General features: G+C 61.5%; 3 protein-coding genes and 1 long non-coding RNA gene across 13 annotated transcripts; 3 read left to right on the plus strand and 1 right to left on the minus strand.

The window, feature by feature from the left end:
• Positions 1-14: 14 nt before the first annotated feature.
• On the plus strand, positions 15-6,893 carry SUPT16H (SPT16 homolog, facilitates chromatin remodeling subunit). The gene is made up of 26 exons (XM_067314973.1): positions 15-178; positions 1,003-1,095; positions 1,173-1,343; positions 1,434-1,586; positions 1,668-1,814; positions 1,971-2,122; positions 2,216-2,388; positions 2,468-2,558; positions 2,717-2,790; positions 2,877-2,989; positions 3,072-3,137; positions 3,220-3,315; positions 3,417-3,532; positions 3,630-3,783; positions 3,904-4,031; positions 4,132-4,267; positions 4,366-4,492; positions 4,573-4,691; positions 4,765-4,890; positions 4,981-5,093; positions 5,191-5,266; positions 5,350-5,519; positions 5,599-5,728; positions 5,842-5,971; positions 6,057-6,134; positions 6,229-6,893. Exons 1-26 carry the CDS (start codon positions 113-115, stop codon positions 6,369-6,371), a joined length of 3,141 nt encoding a protein of 1,046 aa, XP_067171074.1. The 5' UTR covers positions 15-112; the 3' UTR covers positions 6,372-6,893.
• An 18-nt stretch (positions 6,894-6,911) lies between these two features.
• Positions 6,912-11,587, minus strand: LOC106498861 (uncharacterized). 3 transcript variants are annotated; one of them, XR_010886778.1, is made up of 5 exons: positions 11,209-11,587; positions 10,241-10,313; positions 8,008-8,146; positions 7,782-7,879; positions 6,912-6,994 (listed from the first exon to the last, which is right to left on the minus strand). It is a non-coding gene; the product is annotated as an uncharacterized lncRNA (long non-coding RNA). The 3 variants fall into 3 exon arrangements; XR_010886777.1 differs by lacking the exon at positions 11,209-11,587 and adding an exon at positions 11,132-11,170; XR_010886779.1 differs by lacking the exon at positions 11,209-11,587 and adding an exon at positions 11,132-11,173 and having other exon boundaries at positions 6,976-7,647.
• On the plus strand, positions 8,138-10,886 carry LOC106498860 (G-protein coupled receptor 4-like). The gene is made up of 2 exons (XM_013960183.2): positions 8,138-8,599; positions 9,613-10,886. The coding sequence occupies exons 1-2, from the start codon at positions 8,581-8,583 to the stop codon at positions 10,647-10,649; spliced, it is 1,056 nt and encodes a 351-aa protein (XP_013815637.1). The 5' UTR covers positions 8,138-8,580; the 3' UTR covers positions 10,650-10,886.
• A 208-nt stretch (positions 11,588-11,795) lies between the features above and the next one.
• HNRNPC (heterogeneous nuclear ribonucleoprotein C) lies at positions 11,796-17,580 on the plus strand. 8 transcript variants are annotated; one of them, XM_067314984.1, is made up of 9 exons: positions 11,796-11,882; positions 13,915-13,940; positions 15,508-15,768; positions 16,142-16,256; positions 16,431-16,478; positions 16,559-16,719; positions 16,807-16,920; positions 17,014-17,171; positions 17,275-17,580. In XM_067314984.1, exons 3-9 carry the CDS (start codon positions 15,528-15,530, stop codon positions 17,356-17,358), a joined length of 921 nt encoding a protein of 306 aa, XP_067171085.1. In that variant the 5' UTR covers positions 11,796-11,882; positions 13,915-13,940; positions 15,508-15,527; the 3' UTR covers positions 17,359-17,580. The 8 variants fall into 8 exon arrangements, with proteins under 8 accessions (XP_067171085.1, XP_067171086.1, XP_067171087.1 ...); XM_067314985.1 differs by having other exon boundaries at positions 16,807-16,908; XM_067314986.1 differs by having other exon boundaries at positions 16,142-16,217.
• The last annotated feature ends 7,069 nt before the right edge of the window (positions 17,581-24,649 follow it).

Consider the following 24,649-nt stretch of genomic DNA (forward strand, 5'->3'; position numbering starts at 1 on the left):
CTTCCGGGGTGAGCGCGGGAGGCGGCTGCGGGGGGGGCGGCGGCGGCGGCGGGGAAGCCCCCGCACGGCGGCACCGGCGACCGCAGCGCCCCGGCGAGCCCGAGCCGCCCCTATGGCGCTGAGCCTGGACCGCGAGGCCTACTACCGTCGCGTCAAGCGTCTCTATGGCAACTGGCAGGTGCGGGGGGGCCCAACGCCAACGCCGCCCCCCCCTTGCGGCGGGGAGGGGTCACCGGGCCCGGGGGGGGCGGTTACCAGGCCCGGGAAGGGGGGGGAGCGGTCTATGGGGGTAGGTAACCGGCCGGGGGGGGGGTTGGACCGTTGGGGGGGGTGTTACCGGGTCTGGGGGGGGAAACTGGGCCTGGGGGGGGCGGGGAGGGGGTTTGGGGGGTGGGACGGGCCGTTTCGAGGGGGCCAGAGGGTGTGTGGGGCCGTTGGGGGAGTTAGAAGGGCCTGGGGGAGGTACTGGGTGTGGGGAAGGGGGGGAGTGGTCTGTGGAGGGAGCAACTGGCCATGGGGGTCACGGGGGGGCTCTAGGCCGTTTCGGGGAGCTGTGGGAGGGGTTAGAGGAGTGTGTGGAGGGGTCACCAGGTCTGGGGGGGGGAGCAGCTGAAGGGAGGAGGGGGGTAATTGGCCATGGGGGTTAGGGGGGAGTCTGGGCTGTTTGGGGGGTGTCTGGGGGGGGGTCAGGCCATTGGGGGGGAGAAAGGGATTGGGGGAGTCACTGGGTTTGGGGAGGGGGGGAGCAGCTTGAGGGGCAAGGGGACCGGGAGGGGGTCAGAGGGGCAATTTGGGGATCACTGGGCCCAGGAAAAGAGTGGAGCCACCGTGGGAGAAGGAAAAGAGGAGGACAACTAAGTCTTTTTTGGGGGGGGGGATCAGTGTGTTTGGTGGGGGGGGGCCTTTGGGGAGTGTCAGAGGAGGCGGTTTGGGGCGTGCAGGGAGGGGACAGTTCCCCCGCACACAGCACCCACCGCTGCCGCTACTTTTCCCGCCCCGCAGAAGGGGGAGGACGAGTACGCCAACGTCGACGCCATTGTGGTGTCGGTGGGGGTGGACGAGGAGATCGTCTATGCCAAGTCCACCGCCCTACAGGTGAGCTGGGGAGGGGGTGTGCCCCGTTTCCCCACACACACACACACAACTGACGCCCACCCCGCCGTCCCCGGCAGACCTGGCTGTTTGGCTACGAGCTGACGGACACCATCATGGTGTTCTGCGAGGACAAGATCCTCTTTATGGCCAGCAAGAAGAAGGTGGAGTTCCTGAAGCAGGTGGCCAACAGCAAGGGCAGCGAGAACGCCAACGGTCTCCCCGCCATCACGCTGCTGGTGCGGGAGAAGGTGAGCCGCCGCCACGCCTCTCCTCACCCCCCCCCAGCAAACCCCCCCTGCGCCTTCCCCTGACGTTTCCCCCCCCTTTCCGTCACGCAGAACGAGAGCAACAAAGCCAACTTTGAGAAGATGATCGAGGCGCTGAAGGCCAGCAAGAACGGCAAGCGCATCGGCGTCTTCAGCAAAGATAAGTTCCCCGGGGAGTTCATGAAGAGCTGGAACGACTGCCTCAGCAAGGAAGGCTTCGAGAAGGCGAGTAGCGGCGCTGCGAAAAGGCGAGGGGGGGGGGGGGGGGGGGAATGCAGCACTCAACGCTGCTGCCCGCCCCCACAGGTGGACATCAGCGCCGTGGTGGCCTACACCATCGCCGTGAAGGAGGATGGGGAGCTGAACCTCATGCGCAAGGCGGCTGCCATCACTTCCGAGGTTTTCAACAAGTTCTTCAAGGAGCGGGTCATGGAAATCGTCGACGCCGACGAGGTCGGAGCGGGGAGAAATCCCGGGGCCGGGGGGAAAACGAGGGAGACGGGGCCTCAGTTTGGGACGGACGCGGCTGGTACTGGGACGCTACGCCGTTCCCAGCTCCCCAGTGTTGAGCGTTTCCTCATTTTTTTTTCTCCCCGCAAACACATGCAGAAAGTGCGGCACAGCAAACTGGCCGAGTCGGTAGAGAAAGCCATTGAGGAGAAGAAGTACTTATCCGGGGCGGATCCGTCCACCGTGGAGATGTGCTACCCGCCGATCATACAGAGCGGCGGCAACTACAATCTCAAGTTCAGCGTGGTCAGGTCTGTGCTCTGAGCGCTCCCCGCCCCTTTCCCTGCTTTTCCGGCTGGGAATATCCGTTGGCGCGTGCCCTGACGCTCGCCGCTCCCTTCCAGCGACAAAAACCACATGCACTTCGGGGCCATCACCTGCGCCATGGGCATCCGCTACAAGTCCTACTGCTCCAACCTGGTGCGCACCCTCATGGTCGACCCGCCGCAGGACATGCAGGACAACTACACCTTCTTGCTGCAGCTGCAGGACGAGATGCTCAAGGAGATGCGGCACGGTGAGGAGCCGCATCCGCATCCCCGCGGCGGGCAGCAGCCGCACGCAGGCGCGCTCACGCCCCGCTCTCCCCTGCCCAGGCGCCAAGCTCTGCGACATCTATGCTGCCGTCATGGACGTGGTGAAGAAGCAGAAGCCCGAACTGTTGAGCAAAATCACCAAGAATTTAGGGTGAGGTCGCCACCGTCCGGTCTGTTTTTTTTGTTGCTTTTCCGCGAGGCCACCTCTGGCTTGGAAGCGTGGTTCTGCCGTGGGAGTAGAGGGTGTGGAGATAGTCTCGCCGGAAGTGTTCGGAGGGGTTTGACGCCCTGTGCTTGCATCTCCTCCAGCTTTGCCATGGGCATCGAGTTCAGGGAGGGCTCCCTCGTCATCAACAGCAAGAACCAGCACCGGCTCAAGAAGGGTGAGCAGTGCCTCTCCGCCCACCGTGCCGGCCTTTCCGGCAGCCCTTTCCCTACACCGCATCCCCGTCTTCTCTGCCTCTTCCAGGGATGGTCTTCAGTGTCAACATTGGCTTCTCGGACCTGACCAACAAGGAGGGAAAGAAGCCTGAGGAGCGGACGTATGCCATGTTCGTCGGCGACACGGTGCTGGTGGATGAGGTGAGCGCGGGGCAGCGGCGGCACCGGCGCGGCGCTTCCTCCCACCGCCCCGGAGCTCGCTGACCCATGCTCTCCCGCCCAGGACGGCCCCGCCACCATCCTCACCGCTGTCAAGAAAAAGGTCAAAAATGTCGGCATCTTCCTCAAGGTGAGGCCTGGAAAGAGAAGAGGGATCCCGGGTGGTTCGGGGAGGAGGCGCCTTCTCTAACCCACTTTTCCATCTCTTGAAGAACGAGGACGAGGAGGAGGAAGAGGAGGAGAAAGACGAAGCCGAAGATCTCCTGGGCCGCAGCTCCCGAGCGGCGCTGCTGACCGAGAGGACTCGGGTGCGGCTCCCTGCCTCCCAGCTGCACCCAGCCCCTGCCCGCCGGGCACCGCGGGCCCCGGCGTGGTGCCGGCGCCACCTTCACGCCTCTCCTGCCCGCAGAACGAGCTGACGGCCGAGGAGAAGCGCCGGGCACACCAGAAGGAGTTGGCCATGCAGCTCAACGAGGAGGCCAGGCGGCGCCTGACGGAGCAGAAGGGCGAGCAGCAGATACAGAAGTGAGGCAGTCGCAGTGGGGGCGGGATGCTTGGGAGGGTCCCCGCAGCATCTTAGGCCTTCACTGCTTCCTCTTCTTCCACCTCCCCCCTCCGCCAGAGCCCGTAAGTCCAACATCTCCTACAAGAACCCATCGCTGATGCCCAAGGAGCCCCACATCCGGGAGATGAAGATCTACATCGACAAGAAGTACGAGACCGTCATCATGCCCGTGTTCGGCATCGCCACCCCCTTCCACATCGCCACCATCAAGGTACAGCCCCGGGCTCTTCCGCCCATTCCCGGCGGGATGGCGGCATCCCGTGTTCCCTCCGGCTGGTGGTTTTGGTGAGAGGTCTGCCCACCTCACCCTGGCTTCCTCCTCGCGGTGCAGAACATCAGCATGTCGGTGGAGGGAGACTACACCTACCTGCGCATCAACTTCTACTGCCCGGGCAGCGCCCTGGGCCGCAATGAGGGCAACATCTTCCCTAATCCCGAGGCCACTTTCGTCAAGGAGATGTGAGTGCCCTGCCGCTGTCCTCTCCGGGGACGCGGTGCTGGCGGAGCACACCGCCGCCCTCAACCGCGGCGCCCGCTGCCTCTCGCCCCCCCACCGCAGCACCTATCGCGCCTCCAACATGAAGACCCCCGGGGAGCAGACGGTGCCGGCCCTCAACCTGCAGAACGCCTTCCGCATCATCAAGGAGGTGCAGAAGCGCTACAAGACCCGCGAGGCCGAGGAGAAGGAGAAGGAGGTGAGGAGCAGCCGACGGGCTCCGCACTGGGTTGGAGGGCAGAGCCGCGGGTTCGACGAGGAGCTTCCTGGCGTGCTCTGTCTCCTCCTCTTCTCCAGGGCATCGTCAAGCAAGACTCGCTGGTGATCAACCTCAACCGTAGCAACCCCAAGCTGAAGGACTTGTACATCCGCCCCAACATCGCCCAGAAGAGGATGCAGGGCTCGCTGGAAGCCCACGTCAACGGTACGGGGAGGCCCGGGGTGGGGGGGCCGGGACGGCGCGGCGAGTCTCCCTGCATCTCGCCGCTTCTCTCTGCGCGCCAGGTTTCCGCTTTACCTCAGTGCGTGGCGACAAGGTGGACATCCTCTACAACAACATCAAGCATGCCGTCTTCCAGCCTTGCGACGGCGAGATGATCATCGTCTTGCACTTCCACCTCAAGGTACATCCACTGCCGTTCCGGGCTCGGCGTTCCTCGGGGCAGAGCCCTCACACCCGCCCCCTTCCCCACCCAGAACGCCATCATGTTCGGGAAGAAGCGGCACACGGACGTGCAGTTCTACACAGAAGTGGGCGAGATCACCACCGACCTGGGCAAGCACCAGCACATGCACGACCGCGACGACCTTTATGCCGAACAGGTTGGGAGGGTGGCGCCGGGGGGGCGGATGGGGACACTCCCCATCCCCTGCCGCCGGAGCGGGGCCTGAGCTTCCTTCCTCCCGCCCCAGATGGAGCGGGAGATGCGCCACAAGCTGAAGACGGCCTTCAAGAACTTCATCGAGAAGGTGGAAGCTCTCACCAAGGAGGAGCTGGAGTTCGAGGTGCCCTTCCGGGAGCTGGGGTAAGCGATGGGGTCTCTTCCCCCCCCCCCCCCCCCCCCAAACTCTGCGGCTGGGCCCCGGTGGCCGCCGTCGCGCTGACGCCCGTTGCCTCGACAGGTTCAACGGCGCCCCGTACCGCAGCACGTGCCTGCTGCAGCCCACCAGTAGCGCCCTGGTCAACTGCACCGAGTGGGTGAGCGTCGGGGTGGGATTGGGGAGGAGAAAACGGGCCGGGGGGGATGCTCCCGCCCCACTGACGTGCCCCCCCCGGCGCAGCCCCCCTTCGTGGTGACGCTGGATGAGGTGGAGCTGATCCACTTCGAGCGGGTGCAGTTCCACCTGAAGAACTTCGACATGGTCATCGTCTACAAGGACTACAGCAAGAAGGTCACCATGATCAACGCCATCCCTGTGGCCTCGCTCGACCCCATCAAAGAGTGGCTCAAGTGAGTGACCCCCCCCTGCCTTCATCTGCCCGCTCCCACCCTCCCGGCTTTCTCACCCTCCTCTTCCTCTCCCTGGCAGCTCCTGCGACCTCAAGTACACGGAGGGCGTGCAGTCCCTCAACTGGACCAAAATCATGAAGACTATCGTGGACGACCCTGAAGGCTTCTTCGAGCAGGGCGGCTGGTCCTTCCTGGAGCCCGAGGGCGAGGTAGCAGCCGCGGGGTAGGGTGGGGGGGAACGCAGACGGAGCGGGGATCCTTGCTCCGGCTGGCGCCCGGAGTCCCCGGAAGGGACCGCAGCCGCCGCTCCCTCCGTTCCCAGGGCAGCGACGCCGAGGTGGGTGAATCCGAGTCAGAGATAGAGGACGAGACCTTTAACCCCTCCGAGGAGGACTACGAGGAAGAGGAGGAAGACAGCGACGAGGATTACTCCTCCGAGGCTGAGGAGTCAGGTAGGGCGGCCGCCCCTTTCCCAACCCGGTGCACTGGTGCCTGGCTCTCTCCGGGCTGCACTGAGGCGCTGCTTCCCCTTCGCAGAGTATTCCAAGGAATCCCTGGGCAGCGAGGAGGAGAGCGGGAAGGACTGGGATGAGCTGGAGGAAGAAGCCAGGAAAGGTGAGCGCCCGCCTTGGGACCAGATCCGAATCCGGAGTGGCTCTGGAGCCGCTCCGCTGAACTGCCCCCTCCGCTCTCTCCTTGCCCACTGCAGCCGACCGGGAGAGCCAGTATGAGGAGGAGGAGGAGCACAGCCGCAGCCGGAAGAGGAAGGTGCCGGCGCACAGCTCTGGCCGCAGCGGACACGGCCGCAGCCCGGGCCGCAGCGCCGGCCCCCCCAAGAAGAAGAGGAAGTAGCGCTGGACTTGCCTCTCCTGGGGGGAGTGCCGGGTCCCATCCACGAACTGTCTTTTCCCTCCCCCCTTTTTTCCCTGTTTTTTGTTTTGTTTTGTTTCCCCCTCCCTGTTTTTCGAGGGTTTTTGTTTCTTTTTCTGGCCATTTGTACGGACCAAGGAGCTGTGAGGATGCCCAGCCCTGCCCTCCTCCCTCGCACTGAGCGAGAGAACCCCCACGGCTGCCGCCGGCCACGCGCTCCGTCCCCTCCCGCTCCTGGGAATGCCGCGGGCAGGAAGGGGCCAGGAAGGACCCTCTCTCTTTTTTTTTTTATTTTTTATTCAGCTCTGTCCCGTATTTATCTCCGTTCCTCTGCCGGTGGGAGAGGCTCTTCCGTGGGGGGAGAGGAGGGGAGCGGCGGCTCCCGTGAGGGAGGAGCGGGGCAGGCTCGCTCTCTTTTTTTTTTTTCGTAGCCAGTAGCTCTTGGTATTTTCAAACTTTGGAAGAATCGCGACGTTAAATAAAAGGGGTTGTTTTTTTTTTTTTTGTAAACAGGCGTCTCTTCCGGCTCCTCGCGCGTTTCACAGAGGGCCTCTGCCGCTTCCACACTGACCCAGAGCCGCCCCATGGCTGCGCCGGGCTGCAGCCTGCCCACGGGGAGGGGAGAAAATGGGGAGGGGAAAAAAGAGTTTTGGGCTGTGGCTGTGTGCCCTGCGTGGGGCAGCGCTTGCTCACCGTCCGGGTCGCGCTCCAGTGCATCGCGGCCCCTCCGCAGGGTCTCCTGTCGGGCCCGGAGGATGGCATCCTCCCTCGGATGGCATCCTCCCTCGGCTCACCACCGCAGGGATGCCGGATGCTCCCTGCTGGCCTGGCCCAGGGCGTGGGGATCACGGAGGCGGCACGAGGATCCTGGATGCCTCGTGGCAACCCCAGACGCATCACAGGGATCTCGGGCGCCTCTTGGGGATCCTGGGTGCATCATGAGGATCCTGGGTGCCTCATGGGGATCCCAGGTGTGCTATGAGGATCCCAGGTGCTTCCCAGCCATCCCAGACACATTGCAGGGATCCTGGATGCATCACAAGGATCCTGGGCACTTCCCAGCAATCCTGGACACATTGTGGGGATCCTGGGTGCCTCACAGGGATCCCAGATGGGTCACAAGGATCCTGAACACCTTGCAGGGATCATGGGCACGTCACGAGGATCCCGGGTGCCTCGTGGGAATCCTGGGCATGCCATGAGGATCTTGGGCGCTTCTCAGTGATCCCAGGCACATCACGGGAATCCTGGGTGCTTCCTGGTGATCCCAGACACATTGCAAGGATCCTGAGTGCCTCATGGGGATCCCGGATGCTTTGCAAGGATCTTGGGCACTTCCTGGCAATCCCGGACACATCACAGGGAGCCCTGTGGTCCCTGCCGCACGCTCACCTCCTCCTCCAAGCTGCATCTGGAGGCGTTGTGGCGCTCTGGTGGTGGCTGCAGCCTCGTCCAGTGCTCCAGCACTCCATGGCACTCTCCGCTCGGACCTGCATGTGGGGAGAGGACGCTGGCGGTCAGGCGTTGCTCCAGCTCCAGTAATCCTCCTTCAGCAGGTCTCGCTCCTGCTCCGGCTCCCCAATCCACTCCTGCAGGGAAGGGGCCGTGCGGGGCTGACCTGCCGCGGGCTCCATGTCCCTGACCAGCAGCTCTCCAGCAGTGTCGTCCAGCAGCGGCCGTGGCATGGTCTGGCCTGCGAGTGGGGAGGCGACGGCGCAGCCAGGGGGGATTTTGCCTTCCAGTTAATCCACTGCCATCTGCCAGACGAAAAAAAGGATTTAGATGCGTAAATGCCTCAAAAATCCCCGCTGCCCTGGCCCTGCACCATGTCCTGCCTGGAGAGGAGAGAACATCCTGTGTAATCTGGCTGCCACTGGGCATTTAGGCCCCTTTCCGGCACTGCTTCCCTGTCCTGGCCCCCTGCCAAACCTCAGCATGATTTTGGGGCGCGAAACACCCCGTCGGGGCAGGAAGGCGCCTCGGTGGAAGGCTGGGCCGCCACGCGTACGTGAGCCGGCGCCAGAGGCTGTGGCGAGCGTGGTTTCGGCACGGCAGAAGGTGCGCGAGCTGGTGGCGTTATCGAGGACAGCGGGTGCCTCACCGAGCTGGGGATCCTCCAGGCAGCTCCGGATGCCCATTAAACCCTGCCTGGAGTCCAGCTTTGGGACTGAAATGCCAGCCAGCTCTGGAGATGGAGTGTGATTTTCCAGGTGAGGCTCTCGCTGCTTTAATGGCGCAGCTGCGGCGCCGCTTGGGATAAACGGTGCTGCGGTTGCCCCGTCCCGAAGTGCAGGGAATTTCTCCATCCCGAAATCAGGCAGGTTTCCCCGCTTTGTGCCCCCGTGGGGGAAAGCGGTTGGTGTGGCGGTTCACGTCTCAGAGCAGGGGCAGTTCATCCTCCCCGGCACAGCGAGGTGCAGATGGATTTGGGGACAGGCGTTAGGGGCGCGCGCTTTACTCCCACTTGCGTTTCGACCTGGGGAAGTGTGAATTGGGGAAGGAGGACCAGAACGAAAATTAGGATAAAACTACTATTTTACAGGAGTAACTCCCGTTACGAGCACGGGCTGGTGCTGCCCTAGCAGCAGACCAAATGGCAAGCAGGAAGGGCCAGTCCTTCCCAAAAGCTCAGTATTTTTGTGGCTGATGCTAGCAACGAAACAAGCAGCCTGCCGAGACCTCAATAATTCTCTGCCTGAATGAGTCACGGCAAACTTTGATGTGGCGCTGACAGATCGAGAGACTCACAGCTGATGCGGCCGGGGTGAAGAACAGCTACACATTCATTTCTGTGCTGAAACACGGAGTGAAATTTGGCATTTCCCCCCCTGCCAGAGCACTCAGCTGTGCTCTGCCTTAGCTTAGTGCTCGCCCCAGCGCCATGAGGCGCCTTTCCTCTGCGGCCCGGGCTCATTTTGTCGCGTGGTGTTTCCGAGCGCTCATCTCTGTTCGAGGCCGCAAGCCACGGCAAAGCCCAGTTCCCACCAGCCCATGCAGCGAGCGGCGCTTCGTGCCGTGGGGTTTCGAGGCGTCTGCTGCGAGTGCACGTCCTGTGCAGGTCACCGCAGCTTTTCAACTGCAGCTTTGGGGACAGACGTCTCTGTCCTGAAGAGAACAGGAGCGAGCGGCCGCTCCTGGAGGGGAGCGGGGACAAAGGGTAAATTATCCGGTGCGCCGATACCGGGAATGCCGCTGGAACTGCGTTTTGTCCTCTCTTGTGCAGGAGGAGCAGGCGTAGGTTTGCCGGCGAGCCCCAGGAGTGCAGCTTCCTCCTTCGCGGCCATGCAAGGAGCTGGCATGGAGAACTTCTCCCAGTGGCATGTGCCCTTTAACACCACCAAGTATTTTCTCGTCCCTGTCTACGGCCTCGCGCTGGCGGCTGGGCTGCCCCTGAATGGCCTGGCCCTCTGGGCCCTTTTGTCCCAGGCCAACGCATCGGTGCTCGTCGCCTACCTGCTGAATGTGGTGGCGGCCAACCTGCTGCAGCTCCTGACGCTGCCCTTCTGGATCCACTACAGCCGCCAGGACCACGCTTGGCCCTGGGGCAGCAGCGCCTGCAGAGTCGTGGGCCTGGCCTTTGTCACGGCCCTCTACGCCAAGAACGGCTTTCTCTGCCTCATTGCCGTGGAGCGCTACCTGGGGCTGGTCCACCCGCTGCGCTTCCGCGGGCTGCAGACGACACGCAGCGCAGCCGCGGTGAGTGTGGCCTCCTGGGCGCTGGTGGTCACCCTCTGCCTCGTGGGCGGCCTGCTCCAGCCGGAGAAGGAGCTGAGGCCTCACCTTTGCTACGAGCAGCTGTGCCCGAGCGAAAAGGGCTACGCCTCATTCAGGGTGGCCGTCGTCATCCTCACCTTCTTTCTGCCCTGCTTCTTCATGACCTTCTTCTACCTCCGCGGCCTTGGGAAGCTCAAGGAGGCGACCAGCCTGGATGGGAAAGCCAAGAGGAAGATCGCCCGGTTCATTGCTTGCATGATCACTGCCTTCTACCTGCTCCAGGTCCCTTACCAGGCCACCTCCTACTCCAAGTTTGTGGCGCAGCTGCTGCTGGAGAACAGCTGCCCCTTTGAGGGGCGCCTCTTCCTCTACGACCGCCTGGCGCTGTGCCTCACCACCCTCAGCGACGTGGCCGACCCCCTCCTCTACATCCTGCTCCTCAAGGACGTGCGGGAGGCGCTGGCAAAGCGCCTGGTGTGCCGGGGCGGTGCGCTGGAGACAGGGGGGGCCCAGCCGGACCGCGCGACAGCATGCACCGCGGTGTGACAACCCCGCTTCTTCCCGCCGCCTCCGCCTCTGGAAGAGCATCGGGGAGGGAGAAAGCCCTGGGATCGGGGCTGGCGCCCAGGGACCAGGCCCCATGCCCCACGATGGTGGGGGGGGGGCTTCAAATGTGGCTCCTCTTTCAGGGTCCTTCCCTGCTTTGCTGTCATTAAATATTTTTTTTTTAATCAAAATCCCCCCCCCCCCCAAAAATCTGCCATTTCCGCCTCTGGAAGAGCATCCAGGAGGGAGAGAGGGGGCCCCCCCCCCCTCACCCCCTGGATGGGGGCAGGCGCTGAGGGACCAGGCCTCGTGATGGGGGGGGGGGGGCTCGAATGCATCCCATCTTTTGGGGCTGTTCCCCACTTTTCTTCGCTGTCATTAAACGATTTTTTTTTTTTAATGAAAATCTCCCCCCAAAACCTCATTGTTTCCTGCCTCTGGGGGTGCCCGCGGCCTCGGCCCCCCCCGCCCAGCCCTCACACCTCCACCGCAGCCACCGCCTGTCAGGATAGCCCCGCCCCCACCCTCCCGGTAACGGTTCCCGAGCTTTCAAACCGGCCTATCAGCGTGCAGCATGGGGAGGGGGAGATTGACAGGAGAATGGAATAATCCCGTGCTTTCGCCGCGGCCGCTGCAGCCAATCGCCGCCTAGGATCACGCCTAAGCTCCCGCCCCTCCCTCTCCTCGCTCTACGTCATCTTCCCCTGGCCAATAGGAAAATGCCGGCGCCGAAAGGGGGGGCGTGGGAGTACACCGCGCACGCGCAGAGCAGCTCGGTTACAGCGCTCGGGCTGTGCCCTCCCGTTTGTGGCAGCCCCGCCCAGGAGCGGGGACCGAAAGCATCGCTCCCACGCTTATAGGCGAAAAAGGGGAAAAGAACAGCAGTCTCGACCAGTCAAAACCGGGATCCGCCCCGTGTCTTGGAGTGGCACGCAGGGCAGCCCATCGCATGCGCTCTTCCCCCTCCCGCGCGGCTGAGCGTTGGTCCGCCCTCTGCTCGCTCTCACTGGTTGATCCTTGGACGGACGCCCTCTTCAGCGAATCGCGGCGCGAAAGGCCGTCTCCCCCCTCTCCCCCTCCGTCCAACGGCGGCGTGGGGGGCTGGGCTCGCTTTCGTCCGGGCCGAGCAGCGCAGAGGGCGGCGTGGGCGCCATTTTGTGAGCAGCCTCGAGCGGGGAGGCGGCAGCGGCGACAAGGGGGACAGCGCGCGGGCGAGCGACTCGGAGCCGAGCGGTGAGTGCGCCGTTTCTCTGCTCCCGGGGCTGGGCCGCAGGAGGGGAGACGGCGGCGGCGGCTCAGTGATGGCGTCACATCGCCCCTTCTTCATCGCAGCGGGAGCTAGCCGCGTCCCCCCCCTCCCCCCCGCTTCTCCCGGGGCGGTCTGCGGCGTGTCTCTACCCCGCCGCGGCGATGCCGTGCCGAGAAGGTTAACGGCTGCCTTGGGGGGGGGCGGGGGGTGATGGCGGCGCGTCCTGCAGCGCCGTAGGGTGTGTGTGGGGGGGGAAATGGGGAGCCGTTGGCCGGGCGAGACCACGGCAGAGCCGCGGCGGGGGGACGGAGCGGCGCCTCCTTGTGGGCGATACCACTCTGCGCGGGAGCGGGGTGGGGGGGGCACTGCGCTGCGTAAACAGCCCTGGTAGGAAGAGACCAACGCCGGGCTGCGGGGGGCGTGGCCAGCCCGCGGAGCAGGGGCCAGCCCGGGGGCGTGGCCAGCCTGGAGGGCGTGGTCAACCCGTGGAGCAGGCACAAGTCCGGAGGGGGGAAGGGGCGTGGCCACACCGGCGAGTGGGGGCCTGGACTGGGGAGCAGGTGCCAGCCTGGGGGGCGTGGCCATCCTAGGGGCGTGGCCAGACCGGGGAGCAATGTCCCCCCAGAGGGGGGAATGGGGGCGTGGCCAGCCCAGAGGGTGTGGCCAGCCTGATGAGTGGGGCCTGGCCTGCTGGGGGGGGACACGGGAGGGCGTGGCCAGCCCCCACGTGGCGCTGGCTCCCTCGAAGCCGGAGGGGAAGTAACCAGGATGTGTCACTGCTCGAGCTGTTGGGTGGAAAACAGGCTGCTTTGGGGGCTGAATTATCATTCCCCCCCCCTAAACCGCCCCCACCCTCTTCTGCACTTCCTCTTGCCTTCCTGTCTCTCGAGCTGCAGCCTGAGGCAGCCACCGCCTGTCGTATCCCCTTTTCCGGGCCAGATCATACGAGAGCAGGTGTGTGTAGCACTGTATTTCTCTTCCAGGCTAAAGGCTCCTCTCTGCCATCATCATCATCATCACGATACTCACCAGCTTTTCTGGTTCCTTCTGAGAGTGTAACTTCATCCCCCCCCCCTTCCCCCTCTCATTGTTTTGCTGGTAATAACCTGCTTCTGCAGAATCTAGCAGGGAAAAAAAAACCCAAACAGACGATAACTCCCTTCCGGCCTCTGTCGTGACTCAGATCCCCAAGGTTGCTTGAGCTCCAGTGACCTGGCTTGTAGATCCCTCTTCGCCTCCTCTTTCAGGACCCGACCTGTCGTGTGCTCACTTGGTTCTCCCGTCTCCTCCTCGCCTCAGGGTTACGCGTGCGAGCGCGATGCATCGCCCCGTCCGAACCCGCCCTCCGCCACAAGCTCACAGGTGTCTGACACCCCAGCTGCTTCCTTGGAGATGGGAGAAGCAGAGAAGGGATTAGAGCAGAGGCGATTTTAAGCGTGTTAGCGGGAAGCCGAGACAGCTGTGAGCTTGGGGCCTTGGGGAGGCCGGCCGATCTCTCTTGGGGGGAGCGGGAGAGGCATGCAGCGTTTCTGAGGAACCCTGACTCAATCTGTCCCTTCTCCTTTCACAGGGCAGCGAGGCGAAACCCCATCCCTCCTCACTGGAGCTCAGCTTCGTATTAACCCCCCTCCCCACACACGCACACCTCCCGATTTTATAGAGCCATTTTAACGGTGCCCCCCCGTGGCCTCTCGCTCCCTGCGCCAAACCGGAGCTGGATTTAAGATGTAATTTTGAAAGTCAACCTGTATTTTTTTTGCAGCAGCTGGGTTAGAGGAGGAGCCTTTTAGCCCCTCATGAGCTGACCTCTCTCGGGTATTTTTAGAGTGAAGTGATGGTGTGCAAAGGGCTTTGATGGTCTCCTACCGAGAGCTCTCCCCACGCGGTGCTCTGGCAACCGCGGCTGGAACAGAGCGCGAGAGAGAGGGAGAGGACAGAAATGATCATTGCTGACTTGACCTTTCGGCACCTCCCGTTTTTCTAATCTGGGCTATTTTTATTTTTGTTTTTTTACAGCGAGATTTTTTTGATCTTCAGCTACAGTAAGTTACTCAAAATTTTTTTCATTTTTCCTGCCTTTCCACTGATTTCCTTTTTATTGTTGTTGCTAGTTACTATTACTATTATACTACTATATTGCTGATGACTTTACTATGATGATATGTTGCTGATGGTGATGATAATGACACTGCTGATTTTTAACCGGATGAAATCGAGTTTTTCTGAGTGTTCCTGACTGAGCTGGGTTTTTACCCTTTGTGAGACACAGCGAGGTTTTTAAAATTTTTAAGTGGATTGATCGCGCTAACTCTTTTTCCCCCCCCCCCCGACTGCTGAGAGTGGGACCGGTTTCTCCTGAACTGTTTTAGAGCGTCTCTGGAAGTCTGTATTTTTTTTTATTTTTTTATTTTTTTTATTTTTTTATTTTTTTAATTTTTAATCTTTCGTTTGTGCCATTTTTAAACTGTTGCTGCCATATGATGTCTGTGGTGCTGGTCGCCTGCGGGGGCGACGGCCCTTCCCCAAACGGCCCCCTCCTCCTCCTCCTCCTGTCCCCCCCCTTTTTCCCCTCCTCCCCTTCCCCCAAACCCCTCATCCCGCTCTCTTCCTCTACGCCGTCCCTCCCTCAAAACGACCCACTGCCGCGCCGCGGACGCCCTGGAGCGACGGCAGCCACCCGGAGCCACCTGCAGAGCAGATAAACCCCTCCCGGGCCACGGTAAGAGGTGTGAGGGCCAGGCGGTTTCCTCGCGAGCTTCGGCAGCCAGAGCCAAAGGTCCTGGCACGGAAGAAGCGCCGCCGCGGGGACTCGCTCCGCGCCAGAGGCCTGACGCGGGTCCCGCGGGGGATCCCGGCCGTCTGCCCGCCTCTGCTCCCAAATGAGGGATCGAAAGCCCGCGGCATCGCCGGAAGAGCCACAGTTTGCCTGTGCAAAGGCAGGAAGAGGTCGCGAAAATGCCTTCCTCCGCCGGTGCGGAGCCTCGAAGGCCTCACAAACGGCCCGCGGGATGGTGCGTGCATTCTGCAGTCCCTTGGATGCCTTTCGGGATCTGCCCTGGAGCAAAGCCGCCGACAGCGCTCGGAGCGGGTTGTTCCCGGCTGGTCTTTCTTGGAAAGCGCTTGGAAAAACCTCCGCGGAAACCCGATGTGGAGAAACCCTCGGGGATGGGGCCAAACCGCCCTTGGCTTTGTCCAGCGACGTTAACGAGTGACAACTGGGCACCGTTCGGCGCCGACCGCGTCCGAAGCCGTTCCCAGCTTAAGGCGCTCGATTTACGGGCTTCACAGAAGAAATCAGTGCCCACGTGGCTGTCCGGACTGAACGCCGCCCCGCGGCCAGAGGCAGAGAGCCCGGCATCGGTCCGCGGAGGCTCGAGTTAACACTGGTGCCGTTGGGGGGGAACGGTGGCGCGTGGGAGGCCGAGACTAACCAGGAGCAGGTTGTTTCTCCTCGGCCGCATTGGAGGCAGAGCGGCGCCACATTCTGCGGCAGAGCTGGGTGCTGGAGAAAAGACCTGGCTACAGGGCTACTGCAGGCGATTTGGGTGTTTTTTATTAATTTTGGGGTGGGGCTGCTGCTTTTCTGACTGTGTCCACCTCCCTTGGCAGGTCCTCGCCGCCCGTGAGCCATGGCCAGCAACGTCACCAACAAGACCGACCCGCGCTCCATGAACTCGCGCGTCTTCATCGGCAACCTCAACACGCTGGTGGTGAAGAAGAGCGACGTGGAGGCCATCTTCTCCAAGTACGGCAAGATCGTGGGCTGCTCCGTGCACAAGGGCTTCGCCTTCGTGCAGTACGTCAACGAGCGAAACGCCCGCGCCGCCGTGGCGGGCGAGGACGGCAGGATGATCGCGGGCCAGGTCCTAGGTGAGCCGCGTCCCCGGCACTGCCTCGGTGGGGACGGGCAGCAGCGCGCGAGCGGCCTCGGCGCCTGGAACCCGCCTGGGCGCCCTGCGCCGAGGGGTTTAGCGCCAGCCTGATCCGGGGGGAATTCGACGGGAGCCAGGTGAGTTTGGAAAAGCTCGCGGGCTCGCGCCTTTGACCACTGACTCCCGTCGGCTGCTAGCCGCTTCATTTTGGGCGATTTTCAGCGTGATCGCCTCCACTCGAAGCTGCGGACCCTGTGGGCAGCAGAAAACGCCTCTGGAACCGCTTCAGCTCTGACGCCGGCACCGCTCTCCCGCTCCTCGGCAGGTAAGTGCGGGCTTCGGCGCTCAGCGGAGCTGTGTTTCTCGCTCAGATATTAACCTGGCGGCCGAGCCGAAGGTGAACCGGGGCAAGGCCGGTGTCAAGCGGTCGGCGGCGGAGATGTACGGGTCAGTAGCTGCGCCACCTTCTCCGTCCCCTCTAGTCAGGTCGGGACCCTTCTTTTTTTCTATTTCGCCTTCTGGGCGTTTGTTTTTTTTTTTTTCCCCCCTTCCCTTCCCTCCCGGAGGTGTGGAGGAACTGCAGAGGCGCCCAGCGCGCTTCTCCCTCCTCCGCCTCCGCCCTGGCTGCCCTGACCGTGCCACCCCGGCTTTCTCCTGCAGGTCCTCCTTTGACCTGGACTATGACTTCCAGCGGGATTACTACGACAGGTACGAGGATACCGGGCCCCTCTGGAGATGCGGAACGGGGGGGGCGGCTCCCGGTTTCCTCACTGCGTCTTTGCCCGCAGGATGTACAGCTACCCAGCTCGCGTGCCCCCGCCGCCTCCCATCGCGCGGGCCGTGGTGCCCTCCAAACGCCAGCGCGTCTCCGGCAACACGTCCCGCAGGGGCAAGAGCGGCTTTAACTCCAAGAGCGGCCAGCGAGGCTCCTCCTCCAAATCCGGCAAGTGTAAGTGTCCGGCCGGGATGGGGATCCTGGTGGGATTTGGGCCGCGTTCGGACCCCCGGCCTCACCCCTCTCTGCTCTGGGTGGCAGTGAAAGGCGACGACCTGCAGACCATCAAGAAGGAGCTGAGCCAGATCAAGCAGAAGGTGGATTCGCTGTTGGAGAGCCTGGAGAAGATCGAGAAGGATCAAAGTAAACAGACGGGTGAGGGCGGGGGGGGACTCGCGGCAGGGGGCGGCCCTCGTCGGCCCCCTCGGCCCCCTCGTGACACGCTGCCTCCCCCCCTCGCCCCCGCAGAACAGAAGAACGACAAGTCAGAGGAGGAGCAGAGCAGCAGCTCCGCCAAGAAGGAGGAGAGCAACGTGAAGATGGAGTCGGAGGCCGGGGCGGACGACTCCGCCGAGGAGGGCGACCTGCTGGATGACGACGACAACGAGGACCGGGGGGACGATCAGGTACGGAGCTAGGAGGCCCCGGGTGGGGGCCCCCCCTGCAACAGGCCCGGCGGGAGCCCATCTCTCCCTCCCTCACCCCCCCCCCCCCACCGCTTTCTTGCAGCTGGAGTCCATAAAGGGGGACGAGAAAGAGGCAGAGGAAGGCGAGGATGACAGAGACAGCGCCAATGGCGAAGATGACTCCTAAGCTCCCCCGCTGTCCCCCAGCAAAAGCACCTGTCTAAAAAAACCGAGCCGCTCCCCATCCCCTTCCCCACCTCCTCGCTGCCCGCTCCCCTGTGTTCATGGTGTCGTGTCTCCTGCTGCACCCCTGCTCTCACTGTAGTTCTGTTAAGTCCCCCTGTAATTTTTCCTCTTTTAATTTTGATACCTCTTTATGACTTAACAATAAAAGGACGTATGGTTTTTACTCGCTGGTGTGTGAGGCTGAATCTGTCCCTGGAAAGGCGCCCCTTTTTGGGCCCCTGGTGGGCGTGATGGCCGGGAAGGGTGCGAGGGACTTGGCCCGCGGGTTAGTGGCTGCCGGGTGCCGGGAGGAGAGTCCCTGCCTGGCTGTGGGCACTGAGACCGTTCAAAGCCATCGCCTGCAAGAGGCTCGGCATCCCACGCATGCGCACTGGGGCCGCCCCGGTGCCTGCTGCCCCCTGGCGCACGCGGCACGCTACTGCAGCGGGGCCTGGAGCGCATGCGTAGTGCAGGCGACCTGCTCGTTGCCCCCCCGACAAGCACTACACGATACCGCAGCGGGGCGCCATACGCATGCGCAGTGGCCCGGCTGTGCTCCCTGCCACTCCCGCAGGAGCACGCGGCCGCGCTGCAGCCAGGCGCGCATGCGCAGTGGAGCGCCTGCTCTTCCCCAACCCCCTGGTGGCAGGTGTTGTTTAAAACGCATTTCCGGAAGTTAATTAAAGTCAAAACGGAAGTTGGTACGTTAATTAATTAACAGTGTTTGGGGGGGAACTGGCGCCAGGGGCGGCGGGTTCGGCCCTGCCCCGGTGCCTTGTTGGGGATAGTGGGGCGCCGCGGTGCCTTCCGGGCCTCGGGGGGCGGGGAGAGGCGCCGACACGTGATGGACGGCAACTGCACAGGGTCAAACCCTACAGTGTGCTCCGCCCCGAGGCATGCCGGGAGGTGTAGTCTTGCGGTACTGAGATTCTGGTCAGCCATTTTGGTCTGTAAGGCATGCCGGGAGGTGTAGTCTTCTGGCCACTTAAAACCGGCAGTGCATGCCGGGGGTTGTAGTCTTCTGGCACAGGGCTTCCAGGCCATCGTTTTAGACCGCGGGGCATGCCGGGAGGTGTAGTCTTCCCACACTAGGCAGGAATCTCATCGGCAACAGGGGAATTTCCCTGTTTTCCCCCGGGCGGGGCAGGAAGGATTGAAGGGACGAGATGCATTGGGACCCCCCTCGATTCCCTCAGAGCTGTCCCTGAGGCCTCGTAGGGCCTCGTACAGGCCTCATATAGGCTCATGCAGGCCTCCACGGGCTTGTATGATCTTGTATGGGCCTCATATGGGCTCATAAAGGCTCGTGCGGGTCTTGTACAGGCTCGTACAGGCCTCTGTGTCGAAGGAGCGTTGTCACAGCTGGGAGCTCTGTGGAGATCTGCGGCCGTCCATGGAGGATGAGCTCTGACTTGCAGCGTGGACACAGCTAAGTCCTGGGGCTGCACTGTATGTGAGCAGGGCTGGGAGGTGGAAGCTGGTTTTGCCCTAGGCGGTTAATGGTGTCATTGTCTGTGGCTGTTTGCCCACGGAGCTGAGAGGACCAAAAATATTAATGGTCTGTAACAGAGATGAATTAGCGCTTGCGGTGTTTCAGGTAGGTTCAGTGGAAGTGCAGCTTAGTGCAATCCTGTGGGTGATTCTTGCACATGCTCACATTTGAATGGTGGCTAAAACCAAATCTATAAACAGCAATTGTAACGTGATTCTCATGCGTGTCTTCCTGCTCTGCTGCCCTTCTAAATGAAGGGGAAACTTCTTAAACTGTGGGCAAAACCCCTTGGCTTCTCTGTACTGTTCTCATGCTCATGGGTGCTTTGGTGTTTCTTGCTTAAAGCTGAGGGTTTGAAGTTTTTCACTTAAGGTTTATTGTTTAGTTTGTTGTTGAGGGTTTCTCACTCAGGGGTTGTGGTTTACTACTTTATTTTGTGGGGCTCAGTCTTTATCAGTCAGAGTTTACAGTTTGCTCATTTAGCAATCAGGGCGCAGAATTTAAAATCCAACCTCATCCATAAATTTTAAAGCCTTGGCAACCATTTGGGCTCCAAGATTTGCAGTTTGTCACTTAGGGTGCAGGGCTTACTGATAAATGAAAAGGGCTAAATCCTTAAATAATAAACCGTAAGCCCTGAAGCCTAAGCAGCAGGCTGCGAACCCTCCTTTGGGGTTTGTAACCTTCCCCTGTACCCAGCGTTCAGCTCTGTGCGCTGACCTGAGGTCTGGGTTTCATGCGGCGCAGGCCCATCACATCGAGACTGGCGATGTGACGGGTGAGCTGAGTGCTGTGAAAGCGTACTGCAGGGCTCTAGTCTGGGGTAGGGCAGAAGTGCAGACAGGCAAGGTCAGGTGTTTTCCTCTCAACTCTCAGAGCTGGATCCTATCCCTGAAGGAAAAAGCAGAGGGGGTAGGCTGTCGGCTACTCAGACACCTGCCACATCAAGGCCAGCAGCAGGAGCCGACCCTTCCCTGATGGATGGATGAACACTGGTGCGGTCATGACTCTGCAGGTGTCACAGGGTAAGGAGAAGTATGCTGGCACTGAGCCCCAGGGCAGACTCATGCCCAGGTGTTGTTTCTGCACAGTAAACAATAAATAGTTGCTTTATTCTTGGCACTCATGTCTGTGGTTCCTGTTGTCGCTTTGCCTGAAGATGATGCCCAGGGGAGGAGGTTACCCATTGCATCTGGGGTTGGGAGCTGGTCCCCAAGTCACTTGTACTTTGGGGTCCCTGTGGTTCCCAGGGAACCCAGTGCTGTTCACAGGGCTGAGGGGAATTTCCCTTGCATTGCTTGGACACTTGGGGCTCTTGGGGGTGTTTCCCATCACCCTGGGGGTAGCCAGGGCCCCCCCAGGGCTTCATGAGGTCCCCAGACTGCTCCCAGATTTGCTTTCAGCACTCAGCAATGTCCCTTGTGTGTCTGGGGATGGGGCCTGTGTGCCTGGAGCTGGGAGACAGAGTTTCCGTGGGGACGGGGGGAGCCTGCAGGCACCGTCCCATCAGCAGCATCGAGCCCTGTGATGTGCCTTACAGCCCTTTGGTGTGCACCAAGGCCCTTCATTTGTATTTTGGTTTGTCCCAGAGCCTTGTGTTTGCCCTCTGGTGCCCTCAGGACCCCTCAATTCACATTTTGGGTTGCCCCCAGGGCCCTCTCTTTGCCCTTTGGTGCCCCCAGAGTCACTCTGTTTGCTCTATCATTGCCTTTTTTTTTACTTTTGTTGCACCCACAGCTCTGGATTTGTTCTCTTGTCCCCTCAATACTCCCTTTTCCTCTCTGTACACCCCAGGGGTCTCCCCTCAGCTTTCAGCAACCTGCTCTCAGGAGTGGGGGTGCCTCTGCTGCCCTGGGAGCCCCAGCTGTCTGTGATGGGGCTGATGGCCATTCCCCCTCCCCGGTTCCTGATGGGCTGCAGCTGTGGGCCCTAGGGCTGGGACCAGCCCCAGGTGGGGCTTGGGGGGGCAGGATGAGCCCCAGGTGGGGCTGGCTGGGATGAGCCCCGGGGGGGGGCAGGATGAGCCCCAGGTGGGGCTGATGGCAACAGTGGGCACGCACCGGGGTTGGGGCTGCAGTTGGGGGAAGCCTGCGCTGGGGCCAGTCTGGGACAATGGAGCTGCCGCCGAGCACCGCCCGCTGGGACCGCACGGCAGCTGCATCGCGGAGGAGGTGAGGAGGGCGGGGGTGTCCGCGCTTGGGGCCGCGGGTCCCCCACGTGCCGGGGGTCCCGGCAGACGAGAGCGTCCCGGGCAACGCGGCACAACCAGGGCGCACCGGGCCGGGAGAAACTGCACCGGGGCTGGGGATGGCGGTGCACCGGGGCAGTGGGGGCCAGCCGAGGACGTGGTGGGGAAGAGCGGTGCACCGGGGCCATGGAGAGTGGGGAGGGAGGGGGTGCGCCGGGGCTGTGGTGGTGCGGGACGGGGGGCAGATGAAGGGGGGAGCGCCGGGGCTGTGGTGGGGTTTATTGCGCGGTCGGAGGAGCGGGGGAGGGGGGGGGGTCCTGGGTCAGATAGGGAGCGTGTCAGGGAGGGGGAGGAAGGATCCCAAGGGAATCTCTGGGGAGGATCGCGGGGGAGGGGGGCGGGGGCAGGGGCAGTGTCGGAGCTGACCCGGGGCCGCTCGCGGTGTCGTGGGAGTCCGGGGCCGGTGCTGGGGATCGCGGGGCCGCACTCCCGGCTTTGCGGTGGTATCCAGGTCCCGAGGGCGGGCGGAGGGGGGGGATAGGAGCGCGACGGAACGGAATCGCCAGAGGGTCAAACCTCACGGAACGCTGCAACCACCTCCCCCACGGCATGCCGGGAGCAGCAGTCTTCCGGCACTGGGTTTCCGGGCGGCCATGTTGTTTTGCGCTGCAATCTGGGAGCAGCAGTCTTCCGGCACTGGGCTTCCGGGCGGCCATGTTGTTTTGCGCGGCATGCCGGGAGCAGCAGTCTTCCGGCACTGGGCTTCCGGGCGGCCATGTTGTTTTGCGCGGCATGCCGGGAGCAGCAGTCTTCCGGCACTGGGCTTCCGGGCGGCCATGTTGTTTTGCGCGGCATGCCGGGAGCAGCAGTCTTCCGTCACTGGGCTTCCGGCCGGCCATTTTAGCCTGCACGGCACGCTGGGAGGTATAGTCTTTTGGCAATGGTTTTCCCGGTGGCCGTTTTGTTCTGCAGGGCATGCCGGGAGGTGCAGTCTTCCCGTCTTGGGCTTCTGGGAGACCATGTTGAGCCTCTCGAGGCGGCAGGAGGTGCAGTTCTCTGTCGGCGGGGTTCCCAGCAGCCGTTTGCGTTGTGCTCTGTGGCAGGCCAGGAGCTGTAGTTCCAGGTGCCTGTGCCTTCTCCGCCCTGCAGCAGTGGCCCGCTGTGTCTGTTCCTTACCAGATATGTGCCGTTCATGCGTGAGTCCCCGTAGGTCATTGGGGACAGTGGAATTTCTCTATTTTTCCCTCGTACATGGCAGGAAGTGTTTTTTATCTCTGGCGTGACCAGGCAAGGTTGGCCCCAGGGGCTGGGGCTGTCCCTTTTGGCAATGGGGAGGGCAAGGAGAGTGTGAGGGGCTGTGCGGACTCCTGGTAGTCATTGCTTTGCTAAGGACTGGGGCTAGTTAGGCCTCAGCTATGAGGAGCGGCAGTGCTGGGAGGGCTCAGTGCAGAGCTGTCCTGTTATGCAGCACAAGGGAAAGTCCTCAAGGAAATGCGGCCAGCACTGTTTCTCTCCAAGGACCCTAGAACAGCCTGAGAGACCCTGGAACAGCCACAGGCACCCCACAGCAGCCCCAGGGACACCGTGTCACTGCCTCCCAAGGTCATTGCATTCAGGTACCTTTAACTATGTGGAAAGAGCCTGCAGGAGGCCTGGGCATGGATACAGAGAATCTCCAGTTGCCTCTAAGGACCTGGAACTATAAATATTTTCTTTACAAAGGCGCGATCTCTTTGATACCTTGCTGCTGCTTCTGTGTTGCTCGGTGCCCAGGTCTACTACATTCAGAGCCACCCTTCTTGCTGCCCTCTGCTCTGTCTCAGCTGCTGGCCAGATGAAAAGGGGTGTGCGGCTAAGCACTAGGCCAGGGTGTCTCGGCTGCCTGCTATAGGACAAACAGGAAGGGGAATCGGTGACAGGAAATGAAAGTACATGTGGATGAGAAACAGCTGCTTTAGAGGACTAAGATGCAACTGAGATGCAACAGGGGCAACTGAGAAGAGTGGAAGTAACAGTGGAAAATGGTGATGAGGAAGGTGTGTTATTAGAGGCAGTACAGTGGAGAAGAGAGGGAAAAATTGCTCCTATGATGAAATAAAAACTGTGCTTAAGAGATATTTGCTTTTGCTCTTCAGGTTATGAATGTGCATGACTTCCTGAGAACTGTTCTGAGCATGTGGTGTTGCGGGTCACGCCTGCCTGGGCAGCGGTCCCCAACTTGTCTGCCAAGACTACACAACAGCTGACAGCTGCTTGTGAAGTGAAAGCAAAGGCCAACTTCTCAGAGGTAAGAGGCAGGGTCCAAGCAGGAAGATTATGGGGGGTGAGTTAATGCCCCAGAATCTTCAGTTTTCCCCGTTGTCTCTCCAGGACTCACACATTTACTTCCTAGTTCCCTCAGCACCTATCCATTTGCCTTTAGGTGTGCTCCAAGGCACTGCATTTGTTCTCTTGTCCCTGAAGAAGTCTTTGTTTCTGTCTAGATCCTGCAAGATTACAAGAATCCCTCTGGAGCCCTTCTTCATGCGCTGGAGCCCTCTGTCAGCCATCCGGCCCCTTTAGCAGCCCTCTGTTCTGCTTTGGCCCCCTCCTTTGGCCTTTTAGTTTCCACCCGCAGACCTCTCTTGGCCCTTTAGACCCCTTAGCACCACTCTAGTCCCCTCGGAACCCTTCCAAAGGCCTTTGTCATGCCCCAAAGCTGTCTTCTGGCCCTCGAGTCCCCTTAGGACCTGTCTAGTCCCCTCAGAACTCCTCTGGAGGCCTTTGTTGTGCCCCGGAGCCCTCTTTTGGCCATTCACTTCCCACAGGACCTCTTCTGTCCCCTCAGAGCACCTCTTTCTTGTTCTCTTCTTGTTCTCATCTCTTTAGTCTTTCTTGTTACCCAGTTTTCATTTTTTGTTCATCTAGTCCCATTAGGAGTACTCTAGTGTGTTCTGGACTACACTTTGGGCCTTCCTTGCTTCCCAGAGCTGTATCTTGGCACTCTAGATCCCTTAGTACCTCTCCAGTCCCTTCAGAATTCCTCTGGAGCCCTTCTTCATGCCCGGTAGCCCTCTGTTGGCCTTCTAGCCCCTTTAAGCAGCCCTCTGTTCTGCTTTGGCCCCTCCTTCGGCCTTTTAGTTTCCCTGCAGACCTCAGTTGGCCCTCTAGAGCTGTTAGCGCCACTCTAGTCCCCTCAGAACCCCTTCCAAAGGCCTTTGTCATGCCCCAAAGCTGTCTTGTGGCCCTCGAGTCCCCTTAGGACCCATCTAGTCTGCTCAGAACCCTTCCCCACATCTTTGTTGTGCCCCAGAGCCCTCTTTTGGCCATCCACTTCCCATAGGACCTCTTCTGTCCCCTCAGAGCAGCTCCGGAGATCTTTCTTGTTGCCCTGTTTTTATGTCTTGGCCATGTAGTCTCCTTAGGAGCCCTCTGGTCTGCTCAGAACCCCTTGTGGGGTGCTTGTGCCCCAGAGCTGTCTGCTGTCGCCCCCCTCCCCCCCCCAGCCCCCTTCAGAACCCTCTAGTCTCCTCAGAAGCCTTCCAGGTTTCTTCCTTGTTCCCCAGAGTGATGTTTTCTCCATGTAGAGCGCTT

The sequence above is a fragment of the Apteryx mantelli genome, chromosome 39 (genome assembly GCF_036417845.1).
Source record: "Apteryx mantelli isolate bAptMan1 chromosome 39, bAptMan1.hap1, whole genome shotgun sequence".
NCBI lineage: Eukaryota > Metazoa > Chordata > Aves > Apterygiformes > Apterygidae > Apteryx > Apteryx mantelli.

Excerpts from the sequence above, each read along its gene's own strand:
- HNRNPC (XM_067314980.1), top strand. The coding sequence starts at position 15,528 with ATGGCCAGCAACGTCACCAACAAGACCGACCCGCGCTCCATGAACTCG. Across the intron at positions 16,720-16,806 it reads CTCCTCCAAATCCGGCAAGT|TGAAAGGCGACGACCTGCAG; the intron begins GTAAGTGTCCGG and ends TCTGGGTGGCAG. Across the intron at positions 17,172-17,274 it reads AGGACCGGGGGGACGATCAG|CTGGAGTCCATAAAGGGGGA; the intron begins GTACGGAGCTAG and ends GCTTTCTTGCAG.
- SUPT16H (XM_067314973.1), top strand. The coding sequence starts at position 113 with ATGGCGCTGAGCCTGGACCGCGAGGCCTACTACCGTCGCGTCAAGCGT. Across the intron at positions 4,891-4,980 it reads ACGACCTTTATGCCGAACAG|ATGGAGCGGGAGATGCGCCA; the intron begins GTTGGGAGGGTG and ends CTCCCGCCCCAG. Across the intron at positions 5,972-6,056 it reads CTCCGAGGCTGAGGAGTCAG|AGTATTCCAAGGAATCCCTG; the intron begins GTAGGGCGGCCG and ends TCCCCTTCGCAG.